Source organism: Pleurodeles waltl, chromosome 2_1 (assembly GCF_031143425.1).
Source record: "Pleurodeles waltl isolate 20211129_DDA chromosome 2_1, aPleWal1.hap1.20221129, whole genome shotgun sequence".
NCBI lineage: Eukaryota > Metazoa > Chordata > Amphibia > Caudata > Salamandridae > Pleurodeles > Pleurodeles waltl.
In genome coordinates this window covers 350,966,881-350,993,585 of record NC_090438.1, presented here as the reverse complement: position 1 = coordinate 350,993,585, position 26,705 = coordinate 350,966,881, and the positions used below count along the sequence as shown (strand labels likewise).

The 26,705-nt window shown below is 49.4% G+C and overlaps 1 protein-coding gene across 2 annotated transcripts in view; it reads left to right on the top strand.

Moving 5' to 3' along the window:
* The window catches only part of BRWD3 (bromodomain and WD repeat domain containing 3), a 993,456-nt gene that overhangs the window by 192,874 nt on the left and 773,877 nt on the right, over nt 1-26,705 (top strand). For both annotated transcript variants that reach the window (XM_069212579.1, XM_069212580.1), the window contains exons 18-19: nt 6,212-6,385; nt 21,605-21,791. In XM_069212579.1, coding sequence (XP_069068680.1) covers nt 6,212-6,385; nt 21,605-21,791 — 361 coding nt within the window. The remainder of the gene's footprint in view (nt 1-6,211; nt 6,386-21,604; nt 21,792-26,705) is intronic.

Here is a 26,705-nt window from a genome sequence, read left to right as displayed (position 1 = left end):
TGGCCCATACCTGCGAAATTTGTGTTTTTGGTGGTTTCAACCTCAACACGAACCGGACATCAAGCCTTATTGGGCTCTGCCCTTGGTGCTGCTTTGAAGAAGCTCCTGCCTCCTATAACCCCTTCCTATGTGACTGCAGCACAGCCCACAAGACCCTCACCGGCACTGAGACAAGTTTGATACCGCTTCTTCTTTAAAGGAAGAAGAAAATATAATGGATGGAATGCTGAACAATGCGAACATTCACCCCTAGTCGCAAAGATCTGGGATTAATCCGTAGTTTCTTTTGCCCACAGCACCATCCCAGTTTGGACCCAGCCATATGCAAATCAGTCTTGACCCTGTTCCTCATGGAAACAATCCAACCCAAACTGCAGGATCTTTGAATGCCAGAGGGAAAAATCTCTGTTGTCGAAGCCTAGTGGGTCACGAGTGGTAGTTAACACCAAGAGGTGGCGCAAGGTCTCTTCTGCCAATTGAGAGAACCTTGGCTCAGTCTATTCCCCAGCACATTGAATGCACAATGTCAGCAGTCCTGCATGTGTTGTTTCTAATGTACTTCTAGCTAGGGGACGCATTCCACATACAGTAGAACTCGGGACTCTTGTACATCTTCCCACAGGTACCACTCCTGCCCGAGTTGTGAAGTAGATCAGAAACAACCAGGCCCAATTCATCCTAGTGGCCCTGGATTTGGCATGGAGACTATGGTAGCCAGGACTCTTGGGCTTCAGCATGTGTCCTCTGATTAGGCTGCCCCTCTTGGTGGACCTGCTGTTGCAGGAACAAGGTAGGTCTCTGCACGAGCCTTCATAATCGCCACCTTCATAGATGGACAATGAGTAGCGACAACCGAATGCCTTCGACCCTGCTCAAGAGGTGGTTGATGTCAACTTGACAGCGAGTCATCCTTCCACAAAAACAGTATATGCCTGTTGTTGGAACAGATTTTTAGCTTGCTGCAGCACACGTCAGATTGGACCCCTCCAGGCAAAATAATCTGACATTCTGTTACTTGTTTTGCCTCTTGTCTGGCAAGGTTTTACCTTGGGCACAGCCCTCATTATTTAAGTCACTGGTTGTAATTCATTTTATGAAAGGTTTCCAACATGTATTTCCTCCCTCTCCTTTCATCGTGCCTTAGTGAGACCTTAACTTAGTCCTCAAATATTTGATATGTACTCTCTATGATCATCTTCACAGATGTCCCTTGTGGTTCCTCACCCTCGAGACAGTGTTCCTCGTCGCCATCACCTCGGTGCAGAGAGTAAGTGAGCTCCAGGCTCTGTGTTTACTTACCATACACCACATTCTTCCCAGACAACCTAGTTCTTTGACATGAGCATCCTTCTTACCAAAAGTTGTGACACCTTTCCATGTCGGTCAAACCATCACTCTGCTGGCCTTCTGTTCTCCTTCTCACCCCTTTAAGGAGGAGAAGAGACTCCATTGGTTGGACCCCAAAAGAGCTCTGAACTTTTACATGGATCATACCAAAGAACACTGGGTATACAATCAGTTTTTTGTTGCGTTTACTGTAATGGAAAAGGCAGGGCCATGTTGAAGAGAACCATCCTGTTGAATCGTACTCTGGATGACGATCTGTTACTGATTGGTGAAAAAGCAGCCTCTAGAAGGTCTGTCAACTCATTTAATCAGATTCAAACTGGTACCACTGCTTTGGCATATGTAGTTCCCGTTCTGGACATTTGCCAGGGAGCTTTGTGGATGTCGCTTCATACATTCACAAAGCACTGTTGTCTGAACAGCCTCGTTCTTTGAGAGGGCCATTTTGTCTGCTTCTACAGTGCTTCTTGGATTGAGCCAATTCAGAGCCCTGCCTCTGAACAGCTCCTTCTTTGGTACCTATTCAAAAGTTGAGGAATTGTCATCAGAAAAACAAGTTACTTACCTTTGGTAATGCCCTTTCTGCTAATGACTCTAAATAACTGCAGATTCCTCATGGACCGTCCCTTCCTCCCCTGTCACTTGAGCTCTACCCAGTAAGAAGATCCCAAGACTAAGAATCTGGACAGCTTTCAAACAAGCTAATATCAGTGCGTGAGAGTGACACCTGCATGTGCTTTCTGAAGCAGAACAGCAGCAGTGCAGAGCAAAACAGTACCACCCTCTAGCACACAGAAGTTCTGCTCAAAAGTTTCTGAGTCCAGTCTGATGCCTGGAGAACATTCAAAGGGTGAGTTTGTACTAGAAAGTTGGTTACCAAAGGGAAGTAATTTGTCTTTTGATATCAGCAGGCATATTAGTACTTGCTGTGAAACATGCATGGCAGCACCTCTAACTGAAACACTGAGACATGCCCATACTGGGTAAGTTTTCTTATCTTACTTATTACACCAAGTACCAAAATACATCAGAGGTCTGTATAACCTGCTGCTAGATCATTTATTCTCTAAATCGCTTCCAGAATCTTTTGGCGAGAATTATTGGACCGTGTGTACTCCCCTGAACACTGAGCTGATCTACTGACCAGTTGTTACAGATTCCTGAGAGGCATGACTGAAATTCTTATGCTCCTAAATTCTGTGTAACTAAGCATGGGCCTCCTGCTTAAGGCAAGGATGCTCCCTCACTTTCAAAGCTGGAGAATACATCAAGAAGTGATTTCGTACACAAACTCTGCCATTGCACCTCATCGCAATGTTATTTTAGCTGGAGTATGGTTATAAATATTGAAAGCCTGTGGCTTACCTGACCTCCTTTTGTTCACTTAGCCTGCCTACATTATCTGGTAGAAGTGACAGATTTAACCATACATGTCCACAGATGAATAGCCATTTCACTGATAATAGCTAAGATGATGCAATGGCGATCACCAAGATTAGAAGCATGCACCTCTGAAATGTTGATTATAACGTCTGTAGGAAGCTGGCTCTTTATATGGTGCACTAAAAGTACACCATGCAGAGAGTCCAGTGGATCCCCAATTGGTTTGCCAAGGCAAAAGTATATAGGACCAATGCTCTATTTTGTGGTAGTGTGGGCAAGCAGATTTATCAGAGGGTAGTGCTAAGCATTTGTTGTTATATTCACAGAGGCAATAAATAAATCCAAGACCAATTTAGAAAAATAATTATTTTGTTTATGTATACTTTAAACCCAAGAACTTAGTTACAAAGTAAGTACATTGTCAAGCATAAATACTTTTCAGTTTCAAAAATCGACACTTTAAATTTCAGACTTTTTCAGTGTTAACCTATGGAGGAAAACGGTGTTCAGCAAACACACAGTTAACGATGCCTTACAAGGCCAGTCTCGGAGAGCTAAGGTAAATACTGGGCACTGATCAGAACCACACCAGCAGGTCATTCTGGGCAGTACTGGGACGGCCGGGTGCAGCAATCTGACAAGTGCCCAGTGGTTTTCAATGGGAATTGGTCCTTGTGAAGACAGGCGGTAGGCTTTGGCTAGGAAGCCAGTTGGGGACAACAAACAGGTAGGTTGTAGATGTGGGGTGCTCGGGGACATAGGTGTGTCTTTGTCCTTTTCTCCAGGGACATTGAATGCAGGGGTGGCCTTTAGGCATCGAGGGCCAGATGTAGCAAAGTGTTTGCGCCTCGCAAACGGCGAAAATCGCCGTTTGCGAGGCGCAAAAGCCACTTTGCTATTCAGAAATGCATATTGCGAGTCGGGACCGACTCGCAATATGCATTTCCGACTCGCAAATAGGAAGGGGTGTTCCCTTCCTATTTGCGAGTCTGAGTGGGATGCAATACCATTTCCGACCCCGGATGCTGCAGAGTCCTTTCTTGAGACTTTGTTGGAGAGCAAATCCACTGCTCATGGGAGTCTGAGTCTTTGTGGAAGGCAGGCAGTCCTGTGTTTCTTGGAGTCTCAGCTGCAGGACGAGTAGTCTTTTTGGGCAGAGTCCGTTGAGGTCAGCAGGCAGGCTGGTGGGGCTGGTACCAAGTCAACTTTTCCTCTTCTGCAAGTGTGACTCCTCTGTGTCCTTTTCTTCTTAGGTCGTCGGTATCCGAGATCTAGGGTTCATGAGTGCCACTCAATTTAGGGGCATTACAGGGAGTGCCAGGTGGCAGCTAATGGGTTGCCCATCCTAGGGTGACTACACCCTTTCTATGACCTGGGAAGCGGGCATAACCCTAACCCTAGTGGTCTAATTCCTTCCAAGCAAAGATGCAGGAATTTCAAAAGTGGTGTCCAATTCAGCTCATCGACCTTTGGGTGGGACTGGCATGAAGTAGGCACTCCTCCTAACCTGCCTAATTATCCTGGCTGTTCTGTCACCAAAAGCGGGGTCAGGACACGGGGGTCTGTCATTTCCGCCATTTCGAGAGACCTGGGCCAGGCCTTTGAAGCTTTCCGCCCTGGAATGTTCATCCTGCCTGGAGGAGCTGTCAATACCCCCGCCCAGTGCAGGCTTTTTTTCTCTAGGCCCTGAGAGCGCTGGCTTTCACCTTAAGGGTCAGAAACGTGGCTAAGGTGGCTAAACTGGTCAGGGCCAGTCAGTTAACACACTAATAGCTAGTAGGTTTTCAGGGGGCACCTTTAAGGTGTCCTCTGGGTGCATTTATTAAATAATACCTCACTGTAATCAGTTAGGGTTTATTAATCTGAGATGTTTGATACAAAACATTCCTGGGTTCAGAGAAGCAATCATTTAGCTGGGAAACTCGTGGTGACCATTGTCCAGCACATGTATTTAAAATACCTTCCCTGTTCACTTACTGTGTCTAAGAATCGACAGAGATACAGCAGGGGCATATATGCTCATGCATATGTACCCTCAAATGTGTCCTGCTGCACCCTGCTTTAGGGGTGACTTACCTGGCACATGCAGTGATAGGGAACCTGGCACACAGGGCTATGTAACGGATCGTGTTTTCAGTTTTACTTGCACCAACACATGCAGTCTGCAGTGGCAGCACTGTGTAGGTTTGTTGAGGATCTCTGGGGGTGGCACAGCTGGTGCTGCAGCCCTCAGGGACCTTCCTTAGTACCCTTAGCACCAGTGGTACCATTTACTAGGGACTTACAGAGGGTGCTAAAGATTATGCAAATTGTGGAGAACAACTGTGCAGTTTTGGGAAAGAGATCGGGCACTGGGGACCTGGTTAGAAGGGAGCCAGTGCACTTTCAGTCGAAATCACATTAAATACCAGGCAAAAAGTTGGTGTCAACCATGTCAAAAAGGGTACTTTCCTACAGCGTCTGACAAGCAAGTTTAGTATAAATTTATTGATCAATTAGTCATATTTAGTTGCGTCTGAGGATCCTTTATGTTGGATGAATAGGTTAGAGGAGAAGGTGGATGTTTTGTCCATTTGAGCTTCAACACTCAATACACTTCACTACAGTGGCATGAGATAACCCATTACACCAGAACCGGCAAAGAAGTGTCACATGTAGTTTTTCATTCCCATACTTTCTACATGTCTATGGATAATACTCCACAATATGCAATAATTTGAATGATTTGTAGGCATGATTTTGAATGCCCAAATATTCTCTAAATGCTTTGTCTTTTGTTTCACGTCTCTTATGTTCTCACTCTCCTTATCCCTGTTTCCTACACTTTTCTTCTCAATATGGATTTATACATTATATTTTCTGATTTAACACATGAAAATAGTGTTTTCATGATGATTAAATCTGTAAAATATCTTTTACTGGTGTACGCTATATTGATTGCATGTTATGCTATTGTTATTCACTTGACCATGTTATGGAAAGGATTTCATGTCCCCGTTTTCTTTCTGCATCCTAACTTCACCTTACGAATTAAAAAACAACAATTAATGCAAAAATAAAGGAAACATAATATAAGAATGATTCCAAATAACCAAGCGGTGTGAGAATGGCACGCCACAAAGGACAAGAATATGAAGAGCGTAATGTAAAAGGATCTGGTATAGAAAAGTGTGTGTAGCAAGACCAAGCCATTGTAGACACCACACGTTTCTTTTCAAACACAAATGTTAAAACAAGTATTACCAAGTAGAAAGTATATAATATTGTTCAATGTTATTTTAACTAACATAGCTTGTTATATCATTCACATACACTGATACATGCTGTTTTACGTTTTTTCCTTGGTTGGCATTACTTATTTTTAGTTGAAACTCATACTTTGCCATCCTCATTGCAAGTTCAATTAATAGGTTGCATTGGTGCTGCTTTCTCATGATTACTCGGGCTCATTTCTTACCTTGTTGCATTTGTTCTAAATAAGGTAATGGTGAAGTCGTAGAGCAAGTGATTGGCCAGCAGACGAATGACCAGGAGGAGAGTGTCCTTGACAGCATAATTCGAGAACTGCAGCGAGATCATGATCAAAGGATTAGTTCCAGTACAGGAGTAACTGCAGTACATCCTACCAACAACAGAATACATCCTGTCAGTGTTGGTGGGTATTCCGATCCTTTTCTCATCTTCCTATATTGATAGAGGCTTTGACTGCTCTGCTATTGACACAGAGTAAGAGCAGCACGTAAAAGGGCAGAAATGGGGTCTCTAGTTGGCAGTGGTTTGCTCCCTGTCTAAGTAGGGACCCTCACTCTAGTCAGAGTAATGGAGTCACACAGCTGAGCTAACTCCTGCTTCACCCTCTTGGTAGAATGGCAGGAGCAGCCTGGCTTATCTCAGAGGCAATATGTGAAGTATTTATACACACACGCATACAGTAACACAGTGAAAACACCAAAAAAGTACTCCACGCCAGTTTAGAAAAAAATAGCCAATATTTATCTGAGTAAAACAAGACCAGAATGAAAAAAATCTAACATACGTAAGTAAAGATTTCACTTTTTAAAGGCTTAAATGAGTCTTAATCCATAAAACTCAATGATTGTGTTTTTTAGCAAAAGGTACTTGGGATGCGTCAGAAACAAAGATGATGCGGTCCACAGGGGAGGTGTGGCGCCGGAAGAGCAAAGCGATACATCGGTTCCTTACTGTGCAGGGGAGGTGGTGCATTGATTTTTTTTTTTTTCTTGCAGGAGTGGCAATGTGTCGCTTCCGTACTGGCAGGGGAGGTTATGCGCTGATTCTTTCCTTGCAGGAAAGGCAATGCATCAATTTCCGGACACCCATCCTTGGTTCCTTGCTGCAGTGCGTGGTTAATGACAAATTGATGCCCAGGGACAATGCGTGGAAAATCCAGATGTGCTGAGATGACAGGACTACAGTGAGAACAGGCAATGTGTTGATTCTTCCACCGTGGAACATGCCCTGCTTTGATTTTCCCACTGCGGGACAGGCACTGTGTAGTTTTTTTATTTATTTTTATTTGCCTCACCACTTGAGGTGCATGGATTTTCTCTTCAGGTCACAAGGTTACACTTCCAAGGGCCCAGGGACTGGAGCTAGCACCACTTGGCAAGTCAGGACTCTCAGCAAAAGGCTCTGGCAGATTAAGTCTTTGATGTCCCTAAGATGTTTTAACGGGAGGCAAGCTCAGGGGAGTAGAAAGCAAAGTCCAGACCTTTCGCTCCCAGGAAAGAAGCAGCAAGCCATCATAACAAACCAACAAGCTGAGTGGCAGTCCCTCCTACAGCATCCAGCTCTTCTTCCTGGCAGAATGCCCTCAGTCCATAAGGATTTTAACTTTGTGGTGTCAGAGGTCCAGTACTTATACCCATTTCTGTCTTTGAAGTAGGCAAACTTGAAAGATAAGCCTTTGTAGTGCACAAGACCCTGCCTTTTCCTGCCCTAGCCCCAGACACACACTCAGGGAGTTGGTGTCTGCTTTGTGTGGGGCCAGGCACAGTTCTATTCAGGTGCAAGTGTCTGCTCCTCCCACCACTCTAGCTCAGGAAGACTGATCAGGAATTGCAGGGCACACCTCAGCTTCTTTGTGTGACTGTCTAGAATGAATCCACAAACAGACCAACTGTTATCTTGACCCAGATGAGTATTCCACAGAGAGGCAGAGGCACAAAATGGTTAGGCAAGAAAATGTCCAATTTCTGAAAGTGGCATTTTCGAAACATACATTTCTAAAACCAGCTTTACCTCAAGATGTATTTTGAATTCTCTTCACTTTGGGTCATGGACGTCGGGTGCAGCGTCACTTCTGGTGTCGGGTTTCTGGGGTTCCAGCAGCAGCAGAGCCCTTTCCTTGGAGTTTCTTGTTGCAGGGCACAAAAGACCACAAAAGACTCAGGTTTTTATTGAAGGCTGGACAAGTTGGCTTTTTTGTGCAGGATTCTTTGAGGTCAGCAGGCAGGCCGGAGGGACTGGGTCCAGGTCAGCTGCTTCTTCTTTTCCTCTTGTGTGGGTGCAACTCTTCGTCCGGATCGTCTTAGGGTGTCAAAATCTGAGTTCTAGGGGTCAGGGTTGCCACCTAAATACTCTAATTTAGGGGTGTTACAGGGAGCGCCAGGCAGTAGCCAATGGCCTGAACATCTTTAGGGTGACTACACCCTTCTTATCAATCAATCAATCAGTAATATTTATAAAGCGTGCTACTCACCCGTGAGGGTCTCAAGGCGCTAGTGGGAGGGTGTTACTGCTGCTCGAAGAGCCAGGTCTTGAGCTGCCTCCGGAATGCAAGGTGGTCCTGGGTGGTCCTGAGGTTGGCGGGGAGGGAATTCCATGTCATGGCCGCCAGGTAGGAGAAGGATTTCCCACCTGCCGTGGTGCGGCGGATGCGAGGGACGGCGGCGAGTGCGAGGCTGGCGGAGCGAAGTTGACGGGTGGGCGTGTAGAAACTGAGGCGACGGTTGAGGTATCCGGGTCCCTTGTTGTGAAGGGCTTTGTGTGCGTGGGTGAGGAGCCTGAAGGTGATCCTTTTGTTGAGGGGTAGCCAGTGCAGGTGTCTCAGGTGGGCGGACATGTGGCTGTGGCGGGGTATGTCAAGGATGAGGCGTGCGGAGGCGTTTTGTATTAGCTGAAGACGTTTCTGGAGTTTTGCGTTGATTCCTGCGTATAGGGTGTTTCCGTAGTCCAAGCGGCTTGTGACGAGGGCGTGGGTCACAGTTTTTCTGGTGTCAGCAGGGATCCAGCGGAAGATCTATCGGAGCATGCGGAGAGTGAGGAAGCAGGAAGACGAGACAGCGTTGACTTGTTTGGTCATGGTGAGAAGCTCCAGGATGAATCCGAGGTTGCATGCGCGGTCTGAGGGGGTTGGTGCGGTGCCCAGGGCTGTGGGCCACCAAGAGTTGTCCCAGGCTGACTGGGTGTTTCCGAGGATGAGGACTTCCGTTTTGTCTGAGTTCAGTTTCAGGCGGCTGAGTTTCATCCATTCTGCGACGTCTTTCATTCCATCCTGCAGGTTGGTCTTGGCGATGGTAGGGTCCTTGGTGAGGGAAAGTATCAGCTGGGTGTCGTCGGCGTAGGAGATGATGTTGATGTTGTGTTTGCGTGCGATGTCGGCGAGGGGGCTCATGTAGACATTGAAGAGAGTCGGGCTGAGCGAGGAGCCCTGTGGGACGCCACAGATGACCTCGGTGGGATCCGAGCGGAACGGCGGGAGGTAGACTCTTTGGGAGCGGTTAGAGAGGAAAGAGGTGATCCAGTCCAGGGCCTGTCCTTGGATACCGGTGGAGTGGAGGCGGGATATTAGGGTTCGGTGGCAGACAGTGTCGAAGGCGGGCGAGAGGTCGAGGAGGATGAGGGCGTCTGTTTCTCCGTTGTCCAGCAGAGTTCTGATGTCATCGGAGACAGCGATGAGGGCGGTTTCCGTGCTGTGGTTGGCTCGGAATCCGCACTGGTGAGGGGTCGAGTAGGTTGTTGTCTTCAAGGAATTTGGTCAGTTGCTTGTTGACGGTCTTCTCGATGACTTTGGCAGGGAAGGGGAGGAGCGAGATGGGGTGGAAGTTCTTCAGGTCGTTGGGGTCCGCGGTAGGTTTCTTCAGGAGAGTGTTGACTTCTGCGTGTTTCCAGCTCTCGGGGAAGGTGGCAGATGCAAACGAGCTGTTGATGATGGTCTGGAGATGGGGGGGCAATGATGTAGTCGGCTGTGTTGAAGATGAAGTGGGGGCAGGGGTGCAAGGGGGCATCGGAGTGGATGGTGTTCATGGTGGTTTTGGTCTCTTACGCGCTGAGGTGTGTCCAGGCGTTGTGGGTGATGGCTGGGTCTGTGGGTTCTGTTGTGGTTGGCTGGGTCTGAGGACCGAAGCTGTTGTGTAGGTCGGTGATCTTTCGATGGAAGAAGGTAGCGAGGGAGTTGCAGAGATCTTGTGAGGGCGTGATGGAGTTGGAGTTGGAGTTGGCGTTAGGATTGGAGAGCTCTTTGACGATGTTGAAGAGTTCTTTGCTGTTGTGAGTGTTCTTGTCCAGTCTGTCTTTGAAGGATGTTCTTTTGGTGGCGCGGATCAGCTGATGGTGTTCGCAGGTGGCGTTTTTTAGGGCAGACATGTTTTCTACAGTGTGGTCTTTGCACCAGGTTTTCTCAAGGGTACGGCAGTTTTTTTTGGATTCCTTGAGGGCGTCTGTGAACCATTGAGGTTTCCTGGCGTTGGTCTGTCTTGGGAGGCCTCTGAGGGGTGCGAGGTTGTCAGCGCAGTTGGAGATCCATTGTGTGAGACTGAGGGCTGCGTTGTTGGCGTCGGTGGTGATGGTAGGTTGGTTGTGGCTGAGAGTGGAGAGTAGCTGTTCCGTGGAGATTTTGTTCCAATGTCTGCGTGGGATGGGTTGTGTGCGGAGGTGGAGAGTCTTGCGTCTGAAGGTGAAGTGGACACATCTGTGGTCGGTCCAGTGTATTACGGAGGAGTGGCTGAAGGATACATGGTTGCTGGCAGAGAAGATGGGGTCGATCGTGTGTCCGGCGATGTGAGTAGGGGTGTTCACCAGTTGCTTGAGACCGAGGTTGGCGAGCGGGGTGGTGGTGTTGGTGTTGTTGTTCTGCTCCAGGTGGAAGTTGAGGTCTCCGAGGAGGATGTAGTCCGGCGAGGCTAGGGCGTGCGGGGAGATGAAGTCAGTGATGGATTCGCTGAAGAGGGCGCGTGGTCCAGGGGGTCTGTATATGAGAGTTCCTCTGAGGATGGTCCTGGGGTCGGTGTGGTCTGGAAGTGCATGTGTTCGGCGGCGAGGGGGGGTGTCTTCAGTGGAGGTGGTGACGTTGATGGAGTCCTTGAATATGATGGCGATTCCTCCTCCGACTTGGTTGGTGCGGTCTCTCCTGGTGATCTTGTAGCTGTCGGGGATGGCTATGGCGATGTCGGGGGCCGAGGAGGCGTTCATCCAGGTCTCAGTGATGAAGGCGACGTCTGGTGCAGTGGAGTCCAGGAGGTCCCATAGTTCAATGGCATGCTTGTGGACGGAGCGTGCGTTGATGAGGATGCATTGGAGGTGGTTATTGGCGCTTGGGCTGGCGGGCGGGGTGCAGTTGCGGTGGAAGGTGTGCTTGCAGGTAAGACATGCGAATGGTCCATGAGTGCGTTTCGGGTTGGCTTGGAAGCAGGTTGTAGAGCGTCCCGGGTTGAGTGCGTGGAGGGAGGTGGGGTCGTAGCGGCACTGGGGGGTTTGGGAGTGCTGGGGGCCAGGGGTCGTGGCGCTGGGCGCGGTCGCGCAGCGGCCGCCATAAGAGGGAGGGGGAGGAGGAGGGGTCAGCTGGGAGCGGGAGGGGGGGTGACGAATGGGAGCGGGGCGGCGGGGCCGCACGGGTGGTGGCGGCGGGAAAGCAGAGGGCAGGGGTGGGGGGGGTCAGATAGAAGGGAAAGAAGAGGAGGAAGGGAAAGTGCCAAAAGAAAGAGGCCGAAGAGGAAAATCACAGGGGAAGGAGGCGGAAAACGAGGAGCAAGGCCAGGAGGAGAGCAGAGGAAACGTGAAGAAGAATGGACGAGGGAGAGAACAGAGAAGGAAGAGGAAAAATGGACTACAGAAGAGGAGAAGAACACAGAAGAGGAGCAGAACACAGAAGAGGAGAAGAACACAGAAGAGGAGAAGAACACAGAAGAAGAGAAGAACACAGAAGAAGAGAAGAACACGAAGGGAATGGACTACAGCAGAAGAGAAGAACACAAAGGAATGGGGTGCAGAAGAGGAGAAGAACACAGGAGAAGAGAAGAAACACACAGGAATGGGGTGCAGAAGAGGAGAACACAAAGGAATGGGGTGCAGAAGAGGAGAAGAACACAGGAGAAGAGAAGAACACAAAGAAAATGGGGTGAGGAAGAGGAGCAGAACACGAAGAAAATGGGGTGAAGAAGAGGAGCAGAACACAAAGAAAATGGGGTGAAGAAGAGGAGCAGAACACGAAGAAAATGGGGTGAAGAGTAGCAGAACACAAAGAAAATGGGGTGAAGAAGAGGAGCAGAACACGAAGAAAATGGGCAGCAGAAGAAGAGAAGAACACGAAGAGAAGAACACAGGAGAAGAGAAGAACACGCAGGAATGGGGTGCAGAAGAGGAGAAGAACACAGGAGAAGAGCAGAACACGAAGGAAAATGGGCTACAGAAGAAGAGCAGAAAACGGAGGAAAATGGATACCAGAGGAAGGGCAGAAAATGGAGGAAAATGGATACCAGAGGAAGGGCAGAAAACGAAGGGAAATGGACAGAGAGAGGACAGCAGAGGTACGAAGAAAAGTTGGAAGAGGAGAGTTCAGAAGACAGAGGTGAGTAACGAGGGGCTGGATGGGGGGAGCGCAGGGAGTACTTACGGTTTGCTGGTGGTTGGCAGGAGCCTGGGCAGGTGGAGCTGCAGCGGCGGGGGAAGCGACCTACCCTAGGGTCAAGGGTCGCTGTCTCGGCCGCGCAGCGGCCGCCATAAGAGGGGGGAGGGGGGGAGGAGGGGTCAGCTGGGGGCGGGAGGGGGGGCGACGAATGGGACCTGGGGGGGTGGGGGCGCTCTGGTGGTGGCGGCGGGAAAGCAGAGGGCGGGGGTCAGATAGAAAGGAAAGGGAAAGAAGAGGAGGAAGGGAAAGTGCGAAAAGACAGAGGCCGAAGAGGAATATCACAGGGGAAGGAGGCTGAAAACGAGGAGCAAGGCCAGGAGGAGAGCACAGGAAACGTGAAGAAGAATGGACAAGGGAGAGAACAGAGAAGGAAGAAGAAAAATGGACTACAGAAGAAGAGAAGAACACAGAGGAAGAGAGGAACACAAAGGAAATGGACTACAGAAGGAGAAGATCACAAAGGGAATGGACTACAGCAAAAGAGAAGAACACGAAGGAATGGGGTGCAGAAGAGGAGAAGAACACAGGAGAAGAGCAGAACACGAAGGAATGGGGTGCAGAAGAGGAGAAGAACACAGGAGAAGAGAAGAACACGAAGAAAATGGGGTGAGGAAGAGGAGCAGAACACGAAAAAAATGGGGTGAAGAGGAGCAGAACATGAAGAAAATGGGGTGAAGAAGAGGAGCAGAACACAAAAAAAATGGGGTGAAGAAGAGCAGAACACGAACAAAATGGGCAGCAGAAGAAGAGAAGAAAACAGGAGAAGAGAAGAACACGCAGGAATGGGGTGCAGAAGAGGAGAAGAACACAGGAGAAGAGCAGCACACGAAGGAAAATGGGCTACAGAAGAAGAGCAGAAAACTGAGGAAAATGGATACCAGAGGAAGGGCAGAAAACAGAAGAAAATGGATACCAGAGGAAGGGCAGAAAACGAAGGGAAATGGACAGAGAGAGGACAGCAGAGGTACGAAGAAAAGTTGGAAGAGAGAGAGTTCAGAAGACAGAGATGAGTAACGAGGGGCTGGACGGGGGGAGCGCAGGGAGTACTTACGGTTTGCTGGGGGGTGGCAGGAGCCTGGGCAGGTGGAGCTGCAGCGGCGGGGGAAGCGACCTACCCTAGGGTCAAGGGTCGCTCCACTTTCACTGGGAAGAGGGCATAACCCTAACCCTAGTGGCCTAATTCCTTCCAAGCAAGATGGAGGAATGTTAAAAGTAGTGTCCACTTCAGCTCGTACGCCTTAGGGGTGGGATTGGCATGGAGTGGGCACTCCTCCTAATTTAGCCAAGTTTCCGGCCTGTGCTGCTGCCAAATGTGGGGTCAGGACAGGGAAGTTGGTCACCTCCACCATTTGAAGAGACCTGGGTTGCATTACAAAGGTGGCAAGGCCTTTGAAGCTCCCCGCCATGAAATGTCCATCCTGCCTGGGAGAGGTCGCACCTCTGTCCAGTGCAAGGTTTTGTCTCAGGCCCTCAAAAGCGCTGGCTCTCACCTTTTGGGATGGAGGGGCAGAAACGCATCTGTTGTGGCTGAACTGCTCAGGACCAGTCAGTCAACACACTAGTAGTTGGTAGGTTTTCAGGGGGCACCTATAGGGTGCCCTCTATGTGCATTTTTTAATAAACCCATCACTGGGATCAATGAGTGTTTATTATTCTGAGTTGTTTGATACCAAGCATCCCAGGATTCAGAGAAGCCATCATGTAGGTGGGGAACTCTTATGACCCTTGTCCAGCACATCCACTTAAAATGGCTTCCCTGTACACTTACTATGTACAACTGGCCCTCGCTACAAAACCAAGAATACACAAGAACTCAGCTGGAGGAAGATCCTTCTCTTACCTCGCTGCAAAGACCTGGAATGCTGTTCCACTACACCTCAGGCAATCACCCTCACTACCTCAATTCAAGAAGGACCTCAAGACCTGGCTCTTTGACTGAACTCCCACTACCCCCCAGAACCTTGAGACCTTGAAGGGGGATTAGCTTCGCTTTACAAAAACCATGATTGACTTATTTCTAAACACACCAACATCAAACAAAAAGTGGTGGTAACTGTGGTAGAAAGATGGCACTTTACTGCACTGATCACCTACTATGTCGGAGAATCAACAAATACATAGCAGGGGCACATCTGCTCATGCAGATATGCCCTCACATGTATTATATTGCACCCTGCCTTAGGGCTGTATGGCCTGTGAGAGAGGTGACTACATATATTGCATAGTGTTTAGGGGACATGGCACACAGGGTGTGTGCCATGTTGTGTTTTCAATTTTGAAAATGCCTTGTCACACAGCCTCCAATGGCAGTCTGCATAAGTCGGTGCTGGGTCCCTCAAGGTGGCACAAGTTGTGCTGCAGCTTTGAGGGGCCTTTTTCAGTACCCAGGCCCTAGGTAACAGGGATACCATTTACTAGGAACTTACAGGGGGCTAAAGGGACTTTTCACTTGGGGGATCGAGTGACCAGGTGTCTTGTCCTACGAAAGGAACACTGGCACTGGGAACCGGGTTAGCAGGAACCCAGTGCACTTCAAGTTGCATCTACAAACCAGACAAAAAGTGTGTGTTGGGGGGGGGTGTACTGCAACCAGAACCCAGCTTCCATACGCACCTGCAGTGTCTGAGGCACACAGCACATCAGAGCCGAAGTGTTTGTCCTTGAACAAAAATAAAAAAGTTGGTGACTTTGATTTTTGATGCAAAGTTTTTCTAAGAGCCCTTTGGGTAGAAGTTGACAGACACCAGATTGGACAAACCGTCACGCTTGTTTTCGATACCAAAAGGAGCTAGAGCTCAGAGGAAGGATGAAGATAAAAAACCTTAGAAGAATGGTAGCAGAACACTCCCCCCTTCCCCAGGAAAAAATATGCTGATACGCAATTTTGAGCAGATAGAAAATAATGGTTGCCTTTGAAAAGAAAAAAGAAAACACCCTGAAGCTGAAATGGCTAAATTTTTTAAACGTACAAGGGCATGAAGAGGGCTCTAAGGCATTCAAAACTGACACTGAAGCAGCCACAGGAAACTCAGAAAAAACTGAGCTTTAGCAGGAGGAAAGTTTGTCCCATCAATTTCTAAACCAAGGGAAGAGGCTCATTATGATTATTGTGAAGAAGTCAGAGGTACTCTGGGAGGAGAAAAGCCAGGATGAAAGTATCTAGTAGAGTGTGGGGATAGACTGTCCCCAAGAGCCCATCTAGATCATCCCCACTGGATAATGTATCATGTGTTGTTGAAGAGGCCAGTAGACACCTGTTGGGTGAAAGTGGTGGAGGAGGAGGTGAAGTCATGTATCCATTTAGAAACACTTCTGCTAGCTCAGAAACAAAATCATTTCCCACCATTGCTGCCAACATTATTCCTAAGCCGCGGACAAAATATGAAGCCTCTCCGCAGGACCCAATGTACATAAGATTTGAAATGCTGACTGATTTCCCCATAGTCACCACTGATTGCAAAAAGGCTACTACCTCATTTTCCCCAGACAAAGACAGCAAGAGAGTGGGGATATAGGAAGAAAGATGAAACAAACAAGAGCAACACAAAAGAGACCTGTTATCTCCAACACTATGCTCAACAGGTATGGCCACAAACAGTGGGAGGACTTATGCTGCCTCTGAATGAGGGCTTTAAATAAAGAGCAAAGTCAGCTATCAAAGATAAAAAGACTATCACAAGCACCTGCTCAAAGTCCTAAATTGGCTTACTGGTCTACCCATGTAAGTCCCTAGCATATGGTACCTTGGTACCCAGGGCACTGGGGCTCCAGGGGATCCCTATGGGCTGCAGCAGTTATTCTGCCACCTGGTGCACATATCCGGTTTCACTACAGGCCACTGCACCAGGTCAGAGGCAGTGTGGACTTGCAGCCAGAGCCCGTAAGGCTGCACAGGCAGAACTGGGGGATTCTCTGAGGACCCCCCAGAGTACAGGGGATCATGCAACTATCACTGGAATCAGTGTACTTGCACGATTCCAACATGGTTGATACTAACCATGCCTATTATCGGAGAAGCCATTGTACAGTTGGACCACTCTTGTTGACCAGTGTTCACTACATACCTTAAGAGGGCCTTCCCACACTTATCAAGCCCAGGGGATGGAGTCTGGGGTTTTTAGGGGTAACCTGCTCAAGCAAGGGTACCCTCACATTTAGGGACATGCACCTTGCCGTTGGGCTGAGGGGTCTACCAGAGAGGTGACTTATAGTGTCTAAGTGCAGTTACCAGCATATAAGGTAAGCCTTATATCGGTGTTGAAAGGGTGCATGCACCATATAACACAGGCTGCAATAGCAGGCTTGTAAACACAGTTTGAATGGGCTCCCATGGGTGGCATAATACTTGCTGCAGCCCGTGGGAGACCCCTGGTGTACAAATGCCTTGGGTAACTAAGTACCATATTCTACGGACTTACATGGGTGTACCAGTATGCCAAGGGGAAGGGGTAAAAGCACCATTTTACCACATTTTGGGGAGAGAGCACTGGCACTGGGTGTAGGAAGCTGGCCTGGTGTGTGGTGGGTACCTGTGGTACTTACATCTTATACCAGGTCGAGGTATCCCCTCTCAGTGAAGTGTAGGCAGTGTCTAGAAGCCAGGCTCTCTTGAGGTAGCTGTGGATGAGCAGCCAAAGGCTTATCTAGGAGACGTGCAAAACTCATGCAATACCACTGTAGTCACACAACACTTACACACATGAAAGAAACACTCAGTTGTACAAAAATAATGACCCTTGTCCAGCACATCCACTTAAAATGGCTTCCCTGTACACTTACTATGTACAACTGGCCCTCGCCACAAAACCAAGAATACACAAGAACTCAGCTGGAGGAAGATCCTTCTCTTACCTCGCTGCAAAGACCTGGAATGCTGTTCCGCTCAGTTGTACAAAAATAAAGATACTTGATTTTTGGCACAGATTATCATAAATCACTAGACAGGTGACCCACCCTTCGGAGGTAAGTCATACACTAAATATATACAGTAACAATCAGAAATAGGTATGGAAATAGTTAGGAAGCAGTGCAAACAGTAATAACCAATACTGACCCTAGGGGGAGCACAAACCATATACTAAAAAAAATGGAATGCAAACCAGGTACCCACACCTAGGTAGAGGCGAGCTGGGGGTATTCGAAAACCACAAAGGTAAGTAACACTGTACCCCAGCAACCAGGAATGGAGGAGTAAAACACTGTTTTTCCCCAAACCACCCAAGAGGAGGAAAAGAAGAAAAAGAAGACACCCAGAGAAGACTGCAAGAAAACCAGTGGTGGATTCCTAAAGAAAGAAGACCTGTGGAGGGAGGGGACCAATTCCAAGAGTCACTGTGTCGTCCAGGAAGAGTAGGAGGTACTACCCACCCACCTGTGGTTGCAGGGGTTGGTCGACGGTTCTGAAGAACAGGTCAGCACTGCAGCCCAGGAGCCGGAAAAGAGTTCCAGATGGATGCAGAAGGTGCCCCACGCCCGAAGGAAGATTGCAAATGGGTGTCGGTGCAGGATTTCCACCAACAAGCCTTGGCAAAGGCAAACTCTCGGTTAGTGGAAAAGAGTTGCTGCCGGGGACCAGCAAGGCCGAGGAGGAGTCAACCCAGGAGGGGGAGTCATAGGGGACCCTCAGCGTCGTAGAGAGTCCACAGGACAGAGACAGCACCCACAGGAGTCCCACAGGACGGGGACACAGAAGCCACACAAGAATCCCACGCAGCACTACAAAAGTGGATCCCACGACGCAGGAGAACAACGCAGGATTCTGGGATTTGCAGGAAGGAGTGATGAGGACTGGAGCTGCATGTCGCCTGAAGATCCCTTGGAGGAAACGCAAAAAAGACTTCATAGCTACAAGAGACGCAGTGCACAGGGGTACTCTCCTACGTGGAAGGCAAAGGCTTACCTCCACCAAAGTTGGACAGCTGGCAGAGAGGACCAAGGGGACTATTGTGGACCACCACCTGTGATGCAGGATCCACGCAGCTCAGTGGGAGAGGGGGTTCACGCAGCCTATCGTCGCTTGTTGTAGGTGCCTGCGGTTGCAAGGAAGTGACTCCTTCACTCCAAGGGAGGTTCCTTCTTCTTGTGCAGGATGCAGAGTTGTAGTCTTCTGAGGATGCACGGTGAGGAAACTGTTGCAAAGTTGGCAGGAACTCTGGATACAATGTTGCAAAAGAGTCTTCCTCGTGGATCTGTATCTTGTCAGTTCCTGCAGGGTCCAGTCGCGGTTCCAGAGACCAGAAGTTGAAGTAAAGGTTGCAGAGGAGTCCTGCTGGAATCTTGCAAGCCGAATCTCAGGACCCACCCAAGAGAGAGACCCTAAATAGCCCTGAGAAGGTGATTGATCACATAACAGGTAAGCACCTATCAGGAGGGGGCTCTGACATCACCTGTCTGGACTGGCCACTCAGATGCTCCCAGAGTTCCCTGCCAACCTTAGAATCAATATGGCAGAACGCAGGGACCCTCTGGAGGAGCTCTGTGCACCACCCCTGGGGTGATGATGAACAGGGGAGTTGTCACTCCCCTTTCCATTGTCCAGTTTCACGCTAGAGCAGGGACTGGGGAGTCCCTGAAACGGTGTGGACTGGTTTATGTACTGAGGGCACCAAAAGTGCCCTTCAAAGCAAACCAGTGGCTTGGGGAGGCTACCCCTCCCAAGCCAGTAACACCTATTTCTAAAGGGAGAGGGTGTTACCTCCCTCTTTTAAAGGAAATCCTTTGTTCTGCCTTCCTGGGCTTCATCAGATCAAGCAGCAGGAGGGCAGAAACCTGCTATAAGGGGTGGCAACGGCTTGGCTGCCCGAGAAACCCTGTAAGACTGGTGGTAGCAATGCCGGGGGTCCTCTAAGGAGCCACCAGAGTGCATGGAATCATACTTCCAATACTTGCAATAGTATTGGGGTATGATTCCGACATGTTTGATACCAAACATTCCCAGGTTCGGAGTTAGCATTATGTAGCAGGACATAGGTAGTGACCTATGTCCAGGACATATATAAAATGGCATCCCTTCACTCACGAAGTCCAGAAAAATGGTGCTGGAGTTCGTGGGGGTACCTCTGCTAGTGCCCTCACACACAGGTCCCTGCGCCCTGCCCTCTGGGCTGAGAGGGCATACCATAGAGGTGACTTACAGTGACCTGGTGCAGTCTTGTCTGGGTGTTTTCTTTTTCTTCTTTTTCCTCCTTTTGGGTGGCTTGAGGACATTCTAGTGATTTACACCTGCTTCCCTGGTCACTGGGGGTATTGTGGTACTTACCTCTGTGGTTTTCTAGTACTCCCAGCTCCTCTCTACACATTTCACTTACCTAGGTGGGGGTCCTATGTTCGCATTCCATTGTTTAGTATAGGGTTTGGGTTCCCCCTAGGGTCACTATTGGTTATCTTTATTTGCACAGTTTTCTAACCTTTTCTATACCTATTTCTGATTACTAGTGTACATATTTAGTGTTTTTACTTACCTTCTAAGTTAGTATTGCCTTTTCAATAATTTCAACAATTTTGGTATTGTCACTAAAATAAAGTACCTTTATTTTTGTAACACTGTGTGGTTTCTTTCATGTGTGAAAGTGCTGTGTGACTACAGCGGTATTGCATTAGCTTTGCATGTCTCCTAGATAAGCGTTGGCTGCTCATCCACAGCTACCTCTAGAGAGCCTGGCTTCTAGACAGTGCCTACACTTCACTAAGAAGGGATACCTGACCTGGTATAAGGTGTAAGTACCTTAGGTACCCACCACACACCAGGCCAGCTTTCTACATTAGCCATGTACAAATACTCTCCAAGATCCAAAATCATGTGAAACCAAGCAACACGTCATCAATAATGCACATGACATTGACACTAAAAGATCGTCTGTTTGTCTGTAGTTAGGTATTTAAAGAAGTTTATTTTTGCTTTCTCATTTTTTTAGAAATTTTATTTTGCACCAGTATACCCACTTTCATTGTGCCACATATAGGCCCTCATTCTGATTCTGGCGGGCGGCGGAGGCCGCCCGCCAGAATTCCGCCATCCAAAATACCGCGCCGCGGTCAAAAGACCGCGGCGGGTATTTCAAGGTTTCCCCTGGGCTGGCGGGCGGCCGCCAAAAGACCGCCCGCCAGCCCAGGGGAAAACGACCTTCCCACGAGGATGCCGGCTCGTAATAGAGCCGGCGGAGTGGGAAGGTGCGACGGGTGCATTTGCACCCGTCGCGTATTTCACTGTCTGCCAAGCAGACAGTGAAATACTTGTAGGGGCCCTCTTACGGGGGCCCCTGCAGTGCCCATGCCATTGGCATGGGCACTGCAGGGGCCCCCAGGGGCCCCGAGACTCCCCCTCCCGCCATCCGGTTCCCGGCGGGAGAACCGCCAGGAACTGGATGGCGGGAGGGGGAGTCGGAATCCCCAAGCCGGCGCAGCAAGCTGCGCCGGCTTGGAGGATTCCTGGGGGCAGCGGGAAACCGGCGGGAGACCGCCGGTTTCCCTTTACTGACCGCGGCTAAGCCGCCGCGGTCAGAATGCCCCGCGGGGCACCGCCGGCCTGTCGGCGGTGCCTCCGCGTCCCGCGGCCCTGGCGGTTCTATACCGCCAGGGTCATAATGAGGGCCATAGTGTTTTATTAGGGGTAGTTATTAAGTGGTGTGACATAAACAAGCTTGTCAGATGTTTTAATGTCTGGACATTTGATCATAGATAATATAGTTAATGATGTCTGTTTAGGCGAGGGTGTAGACCAATATACTAGACAGATGATTAGTGGTGAACAAAACCAATGTTACTGTCAAATCTTACCAACATTTGCAAATGCTGTGAGTCTATGCACATTGCTTAATCTCTCTGTGAATGAATGTTCTTGATAACAAGATTTGGAAAGTTTTTAGAGACTGAAAATCAGAGAAGTTAGGAAATAAGACATAAGTAAATACTACGGAATGTCCTAGTGAAACTGCTCAAATTGTGTTTATTCATCATAGCGAGCTAAGTAGCTAAGAATTCTAATTGGCTAATTACGTGTATTTCTAGTTCTTTTAAGAAGTCCAAGTTTGGATCAGATTTCTCCATCCAATGTTGGATTAAGACGCAGTGGTCAAATTGAAGGGGTCCGGCAAATGCACCTTAATGCGCCAAGGAGTCAGATAGCTACTGAGAGAGATCTTATGGCCTGGAGCCGAAGAGTGGTGGTGAATGAATTGCATCCAGGTGTAAGCAGGTAAGAGTTGTGATCAGTCATTAAGTTCTCAATCAGTTTTAATTTGCAGCAAATTACTAAATCATTAGTTTATATGTTTGCAAAATGTTTCAAAATTCAAGGTTATTTTTGCTCAGATATTCTGTTTTCCCATTATATTCTCTGTATTGATTAATGACTTTTGCTAATCTTTTTTTCTCAAAATCTGCTGTACATGAACCTAAAAATCAAACTGAGTTTAGTATTTTCCCAAATCTTCTCCATGCCCTTCTAAATCATTATATCTGATAGAGACTTCTAGTTGCAGATTCCTTACTTTTAAATTTTCCGTAGGCTTCAGACTGGATCTGGAGATGTTTGTGAGCAGTAGCCCTGCGTGCCATTAGGTGGAGTTGATTGGCTCCGTGTCAGTCGTCGGTGTTCTCTGCGGTAGATATGACTTTGTCGTTTCTATATAGGTGCCACGCCCGGCGCACTGACTTCAGTTCTTTTCTTTTCATGCCCTGACCGTGACTGCCTGGAACAAAGAACCCGACGCCTGGACCAAGCACTGCACCCGCAGCCCCCAGGCCCGAAAGGAACCAACCTCCAGTGCAGGAGTGACCATCAGGCAGCCCTCTGCCTAGCCCAGCCGGTGGCTGGCACGAGAAGCCCCCCGTGCCCTGCCTGCATCGCCTAAGTGACCCCTGGGTCCCTCCATTGCTTTGAATAGCAAACCTGATGCCAACTTTGCACACTGCATCCGGCCTCCCCTGTGCCGCTGAGGGTGTGTTTGTGTGCCTGTTTGTGTCCCTCCAGTGCTCCACAAAACCCCCCTGGTCTCCCCCCCCCGAGGACGCAGGTACTTACCTGCCAACAGACCATAACCAGAGCACCCCTTTTCTCCTTAGGCGCCTATGTGTTTTGGGCCCTCCTTTAACCTCTGCACCTGACTGACCCTGTGTTGCTGGTGTGGTGACTTTGGGGTTGCCTTGAACCCCCAACAATGGCTGCCTATGCCCAGGAAACTGAACTTGTAAGTGCCTTGCTTACCTCAGAAACTTAACCATACTTACCTCTCCCAGGAACTGTTGATTTTTACACTGTGTCCTCTTTTAAAGTAGCTTATTGCCATTTTAACCTATACTGTGTGTACTACTGATTTAATTCGAAGTTCCTTACTTACCTGTGTGGCGTACCTTGCATTTTATGTATTTACTTCAAATCTTGAATCTTGTGGTTCTAAAATGAATTAAGTAAAGATTTATTTCTATATGATAAGCCTTCTGCTCGACCACACTACCACATTTTACAATAAATTACACAGTTGCATCAGTGTGCATTTATTGTGCTGAGATGTTCGATACCAAATGTAGGAAGTTGGCTCTGTATATACTATTTCAAAGTAAGAAATAGTGTGCACAGAGTCCAAGGGTTCCCCTTAGAGGTAAGATAGTGGCAAAAAGAGATAATTCTAATGCTCTAATTTGTGGTAGTGTGGTCGAGCAGTAGGCTTATCAGAGGGTAGTGTTAAGCATTTGTTGTACACACAGGAAATAAATGAGGAACACACACTCAAAGACTTACTCCGTGCCAATAAGAACCACAGGTTCAAGATTTACAAGTAATACTTCAAATGAAAGGTATTTCACTCAGGTATTCTGTGAATATTCACAATGGCATGTACAGTTTTGACAAAAATGGAGGAGGTAAGTAATTGTTAAGTTCACAGGTAAGTAAAATACTTACAGGGTTCAAAGTTGTGTCCAAGGTAGCCCACCGTTGGAGGTTCAAGGCAACCCCAAAGTTACCACACCAGCAGCTCAGGGCCGGTCAGGTACAGAGGTCAAAGAGGTGCCCAAAACACATAGGCTTCAATGGAAACAGGGGTGCCCCGGTTCCAGTCTGCCTGCAGGTAAGTACCCACTTCTTCGGAGGGCATCCCTGCCAGGGGGGTTTTGTAGGGCACTGGGGGGGTAGGGAGGGGGGGGAGAACACAAGCAGGCACAGAAAGTACACCCTCAGTGGCACAGGGGCGGCCGGGTGCAGAGTGCAAACAGGCGTCGGGTTTCAGATAGGAATCAATGGGGAGACCCGGGGGTCTCTTCAACGATGCAGGCAGGGACAGGGGGGGGGAGCTCCTCGGGGTAGATCACCTGGGTTAGGCAGAGGGTCGCCTGGGGGTCGCTCCTGCACTGGAGTTCGGTTCCTTCAGGTCCTGGGGGCTGCGGGTGCAGTGTTGGTTCCAGGCGTCGGGTTCCTGGTAGCAGGCAGTCGCGGTCAGGGGGAGCCTCTGGATTTCCTCTGCAGGCGTCGCTGTGGGGGCTCAGGGGGGGTAAACTCTGGCTACTCACGGGTTCGCAGTCACCGGGGAGTCCTCCCTGTAGTGTTAGTTTTCCGCAGGTCGAGCCGGGGGCGTCGGGTGCAGAGTGGAAAGTCTCACTCTTCTGGCGGGAAACGTGTGGTCTTTAAAAGTCGCTTCTTTGTTGCAGAAAGTTGCAGCTTCTTGAACAGGGCAGCTGTTCTTTAGAGCTTCTTGGTCCTTTAGATGCAGGGTAGTCCTCTGAGGCTTCAGAGGTCGCTGGACCCTGTTGGATGCGTCGGTGTTGCAGTTTTCTTCAAAGTAGGGAGACAGGCCGGTGGGGCTGAGGCCAAATCAGTTGCTGTCTCCATCTTCACTGTAGGGCTTCAGATCAGCAGTCCTTCTTCTTTAGGTTGCAGGAATCTATCTTCCTCGGTTCTGGGAGCCCCTAAATACTGAATTCAGTGGTGTGTTTAGGTCTGGGAGGGCAGTAGCCAATAGCTGCTGGCCCTGAGGGTGGCTACACCCTCTTTGTGCCTCCTCCCTGTGGGGAGGGGGGCACATCCCTAATCCTATTGGGGGAACCCTCCATCTACAAGATGGAGGATTTCTAAAAGTAAGAGTCACCTCAGCTCAGGACACCTTAGGGGCTGTCCTGACTGGGGAGTGACTCCTCCTTGTTTTCCTCATTATCTCCTCCAGCCTTGCCGCCAAAAGTGGGGGCAGTGGCCGGAGGGGCGGGCATCTCCACTAACTGGGATACCCTGAGGCTCACCGCCAGGTGTTACAGTTCCTGCAGGGGGAGGTGAGAAGCACCTCCACCCAGTACAGGCTTTGTGCCTGGCCACAGAGTGACAAAGGCGCCCTCCCCGTGTGGCCAGCAACATTTCTGGTGTGTGGCAGGCTGGCAGGAACTGGTCAGCCTACACTAGAAGTCGGGTAGGTGTGCAGGGGGCATCTCTAAGATGCCCTCTGGGTGTATTTTACAATAAAGTGCACACTGGTATTAGTGTGCATTTATTGTGCTGAGAAGTTTGATACCAAACTTCCCAGTTTTCAGTGTAGCCATTATGGTGCTGTGGAGTTCGTGTTTGACAGACTCCCAGACCATATACTCTTATGGCTACCCTGCACTTAGAATATCTAAGGTTTTGCTTAGATACTGTAGGGGCATAGTGCTCATGCACTTATGCCCTCACCTGTGGTATAGTGCACCCTGCTTAGGGCTGTAAGGCCTGCTAGAGGGGTGACTTACCTATGCCACAAGCAGTGTGAGGTTGGCATGGCACCCTGAGGGGAGTGCCATGTCGACTTAGTCATTTTCTCCCCACCAGCACACCAGCAGCTCAGGGCCGGTCAGGTGCAGAGTTCAAAGTGGTGCCCAAAACGCATAGGCTTCAATGGAGAGAAGGGGGTGCCCCGGTTCCAGTCTGCCAGCAGGTAAGTACCCGTGTTTTCGGAGGACAGACCAGGGGGGTTTTGTAGGGCACCGGGGGGGACACAAGTCCACACAAAAAGTACACCCTCAGCAGCGCGGGGGCGGCCGGGTGCAGTGTGCAAACAAGCGTCGGGTTTCCAATGGGAGTCAATGGGAGACCAAGGGGTCTCTTCAGCGGTGCAGGCAGGCAAGGGGGGGGCTCCTCGGGGTAGCCACCACCTGGGCAAGGGAGAGGGCCTCCTGGGGGTCACTCCTGCACTGGAGTTCCGATCCTTCAGGTGCTGGGGGCTGCGGGTGCAGTGTCTTTTCCAGCCGTCGGGATTTTAGAGTCAGGCAGTCGCGGTCAGGGGGAGCCTGGGGATTCCCTCTGCAGGCGTCGCTGTGGGGGCTCAGGGGGGACAACTTTGGTTACTCACAGTCTCGGAGTCGCCGGAGGGTCCTCCCTGAGGTGTTGGTTCTCCACCAGTCGCCGGGTGCAGTGTTGCAAGTCTCACGCTTCTTGCGGGGATTGTAGGGGTCTTTAAATCTGCTCCTCTGAAACAAAGTTGCAGTCTTTTTTCTCAGGAGTTTCTTGTTCCTCTTGAAGCAGGGCAGTCCTCTGAGGATTCAGAGGTCGCTGGTCCTGGAGAAAGCGTCGCTGGAGCAGGTTTCTTTAGAAGGCAGGAGACAGGCCAGTAGGACTGGGGCCAAAGCAGTTGGTGTCTTCTTTCTTCTTCTGCAGGGGTTTTCAGCTCAGCAGTCTTCTTCTTCGGTAAGTTGCAGGAATCTAAATTCTTAGGTTCAGGGGAGCCCCTAAATACTAAATTTAAGGGCGGGTTTAGGTCTGGGGGGTTAGTAGCCAATGGCTACTAGCCCTGAGGGTGGGTACACCCTCTTTGTGCCTCCTCCCAAGGGGAGGGGGTCACATTCCTATCCCTATTGGGGGAATCCTCCATCTGCAAGATGGAGGATTTCTAAAAATTAGAGTCACTTCAGCTCAGGACACCTTAGGGGCTGTCCTGACTGGCCAGTGACTCCTCCTTGTTATTCTCATTATCTCTCCTGGACTTGCCGCCAAAAGTGGGGGCTGGGTCCAGGGGGCGGGCATCTCCACTAGCTGGAGTGCCCTGGGGCATTGTAACACGAAGCTTGAGCCTTTGAAGCTCACTGCTAGGTGTTACAGTTCCTGCAGGGGGGAGGTGTGAAGCACCTCCACCCAGAGCAGGCTTTGTTTCTG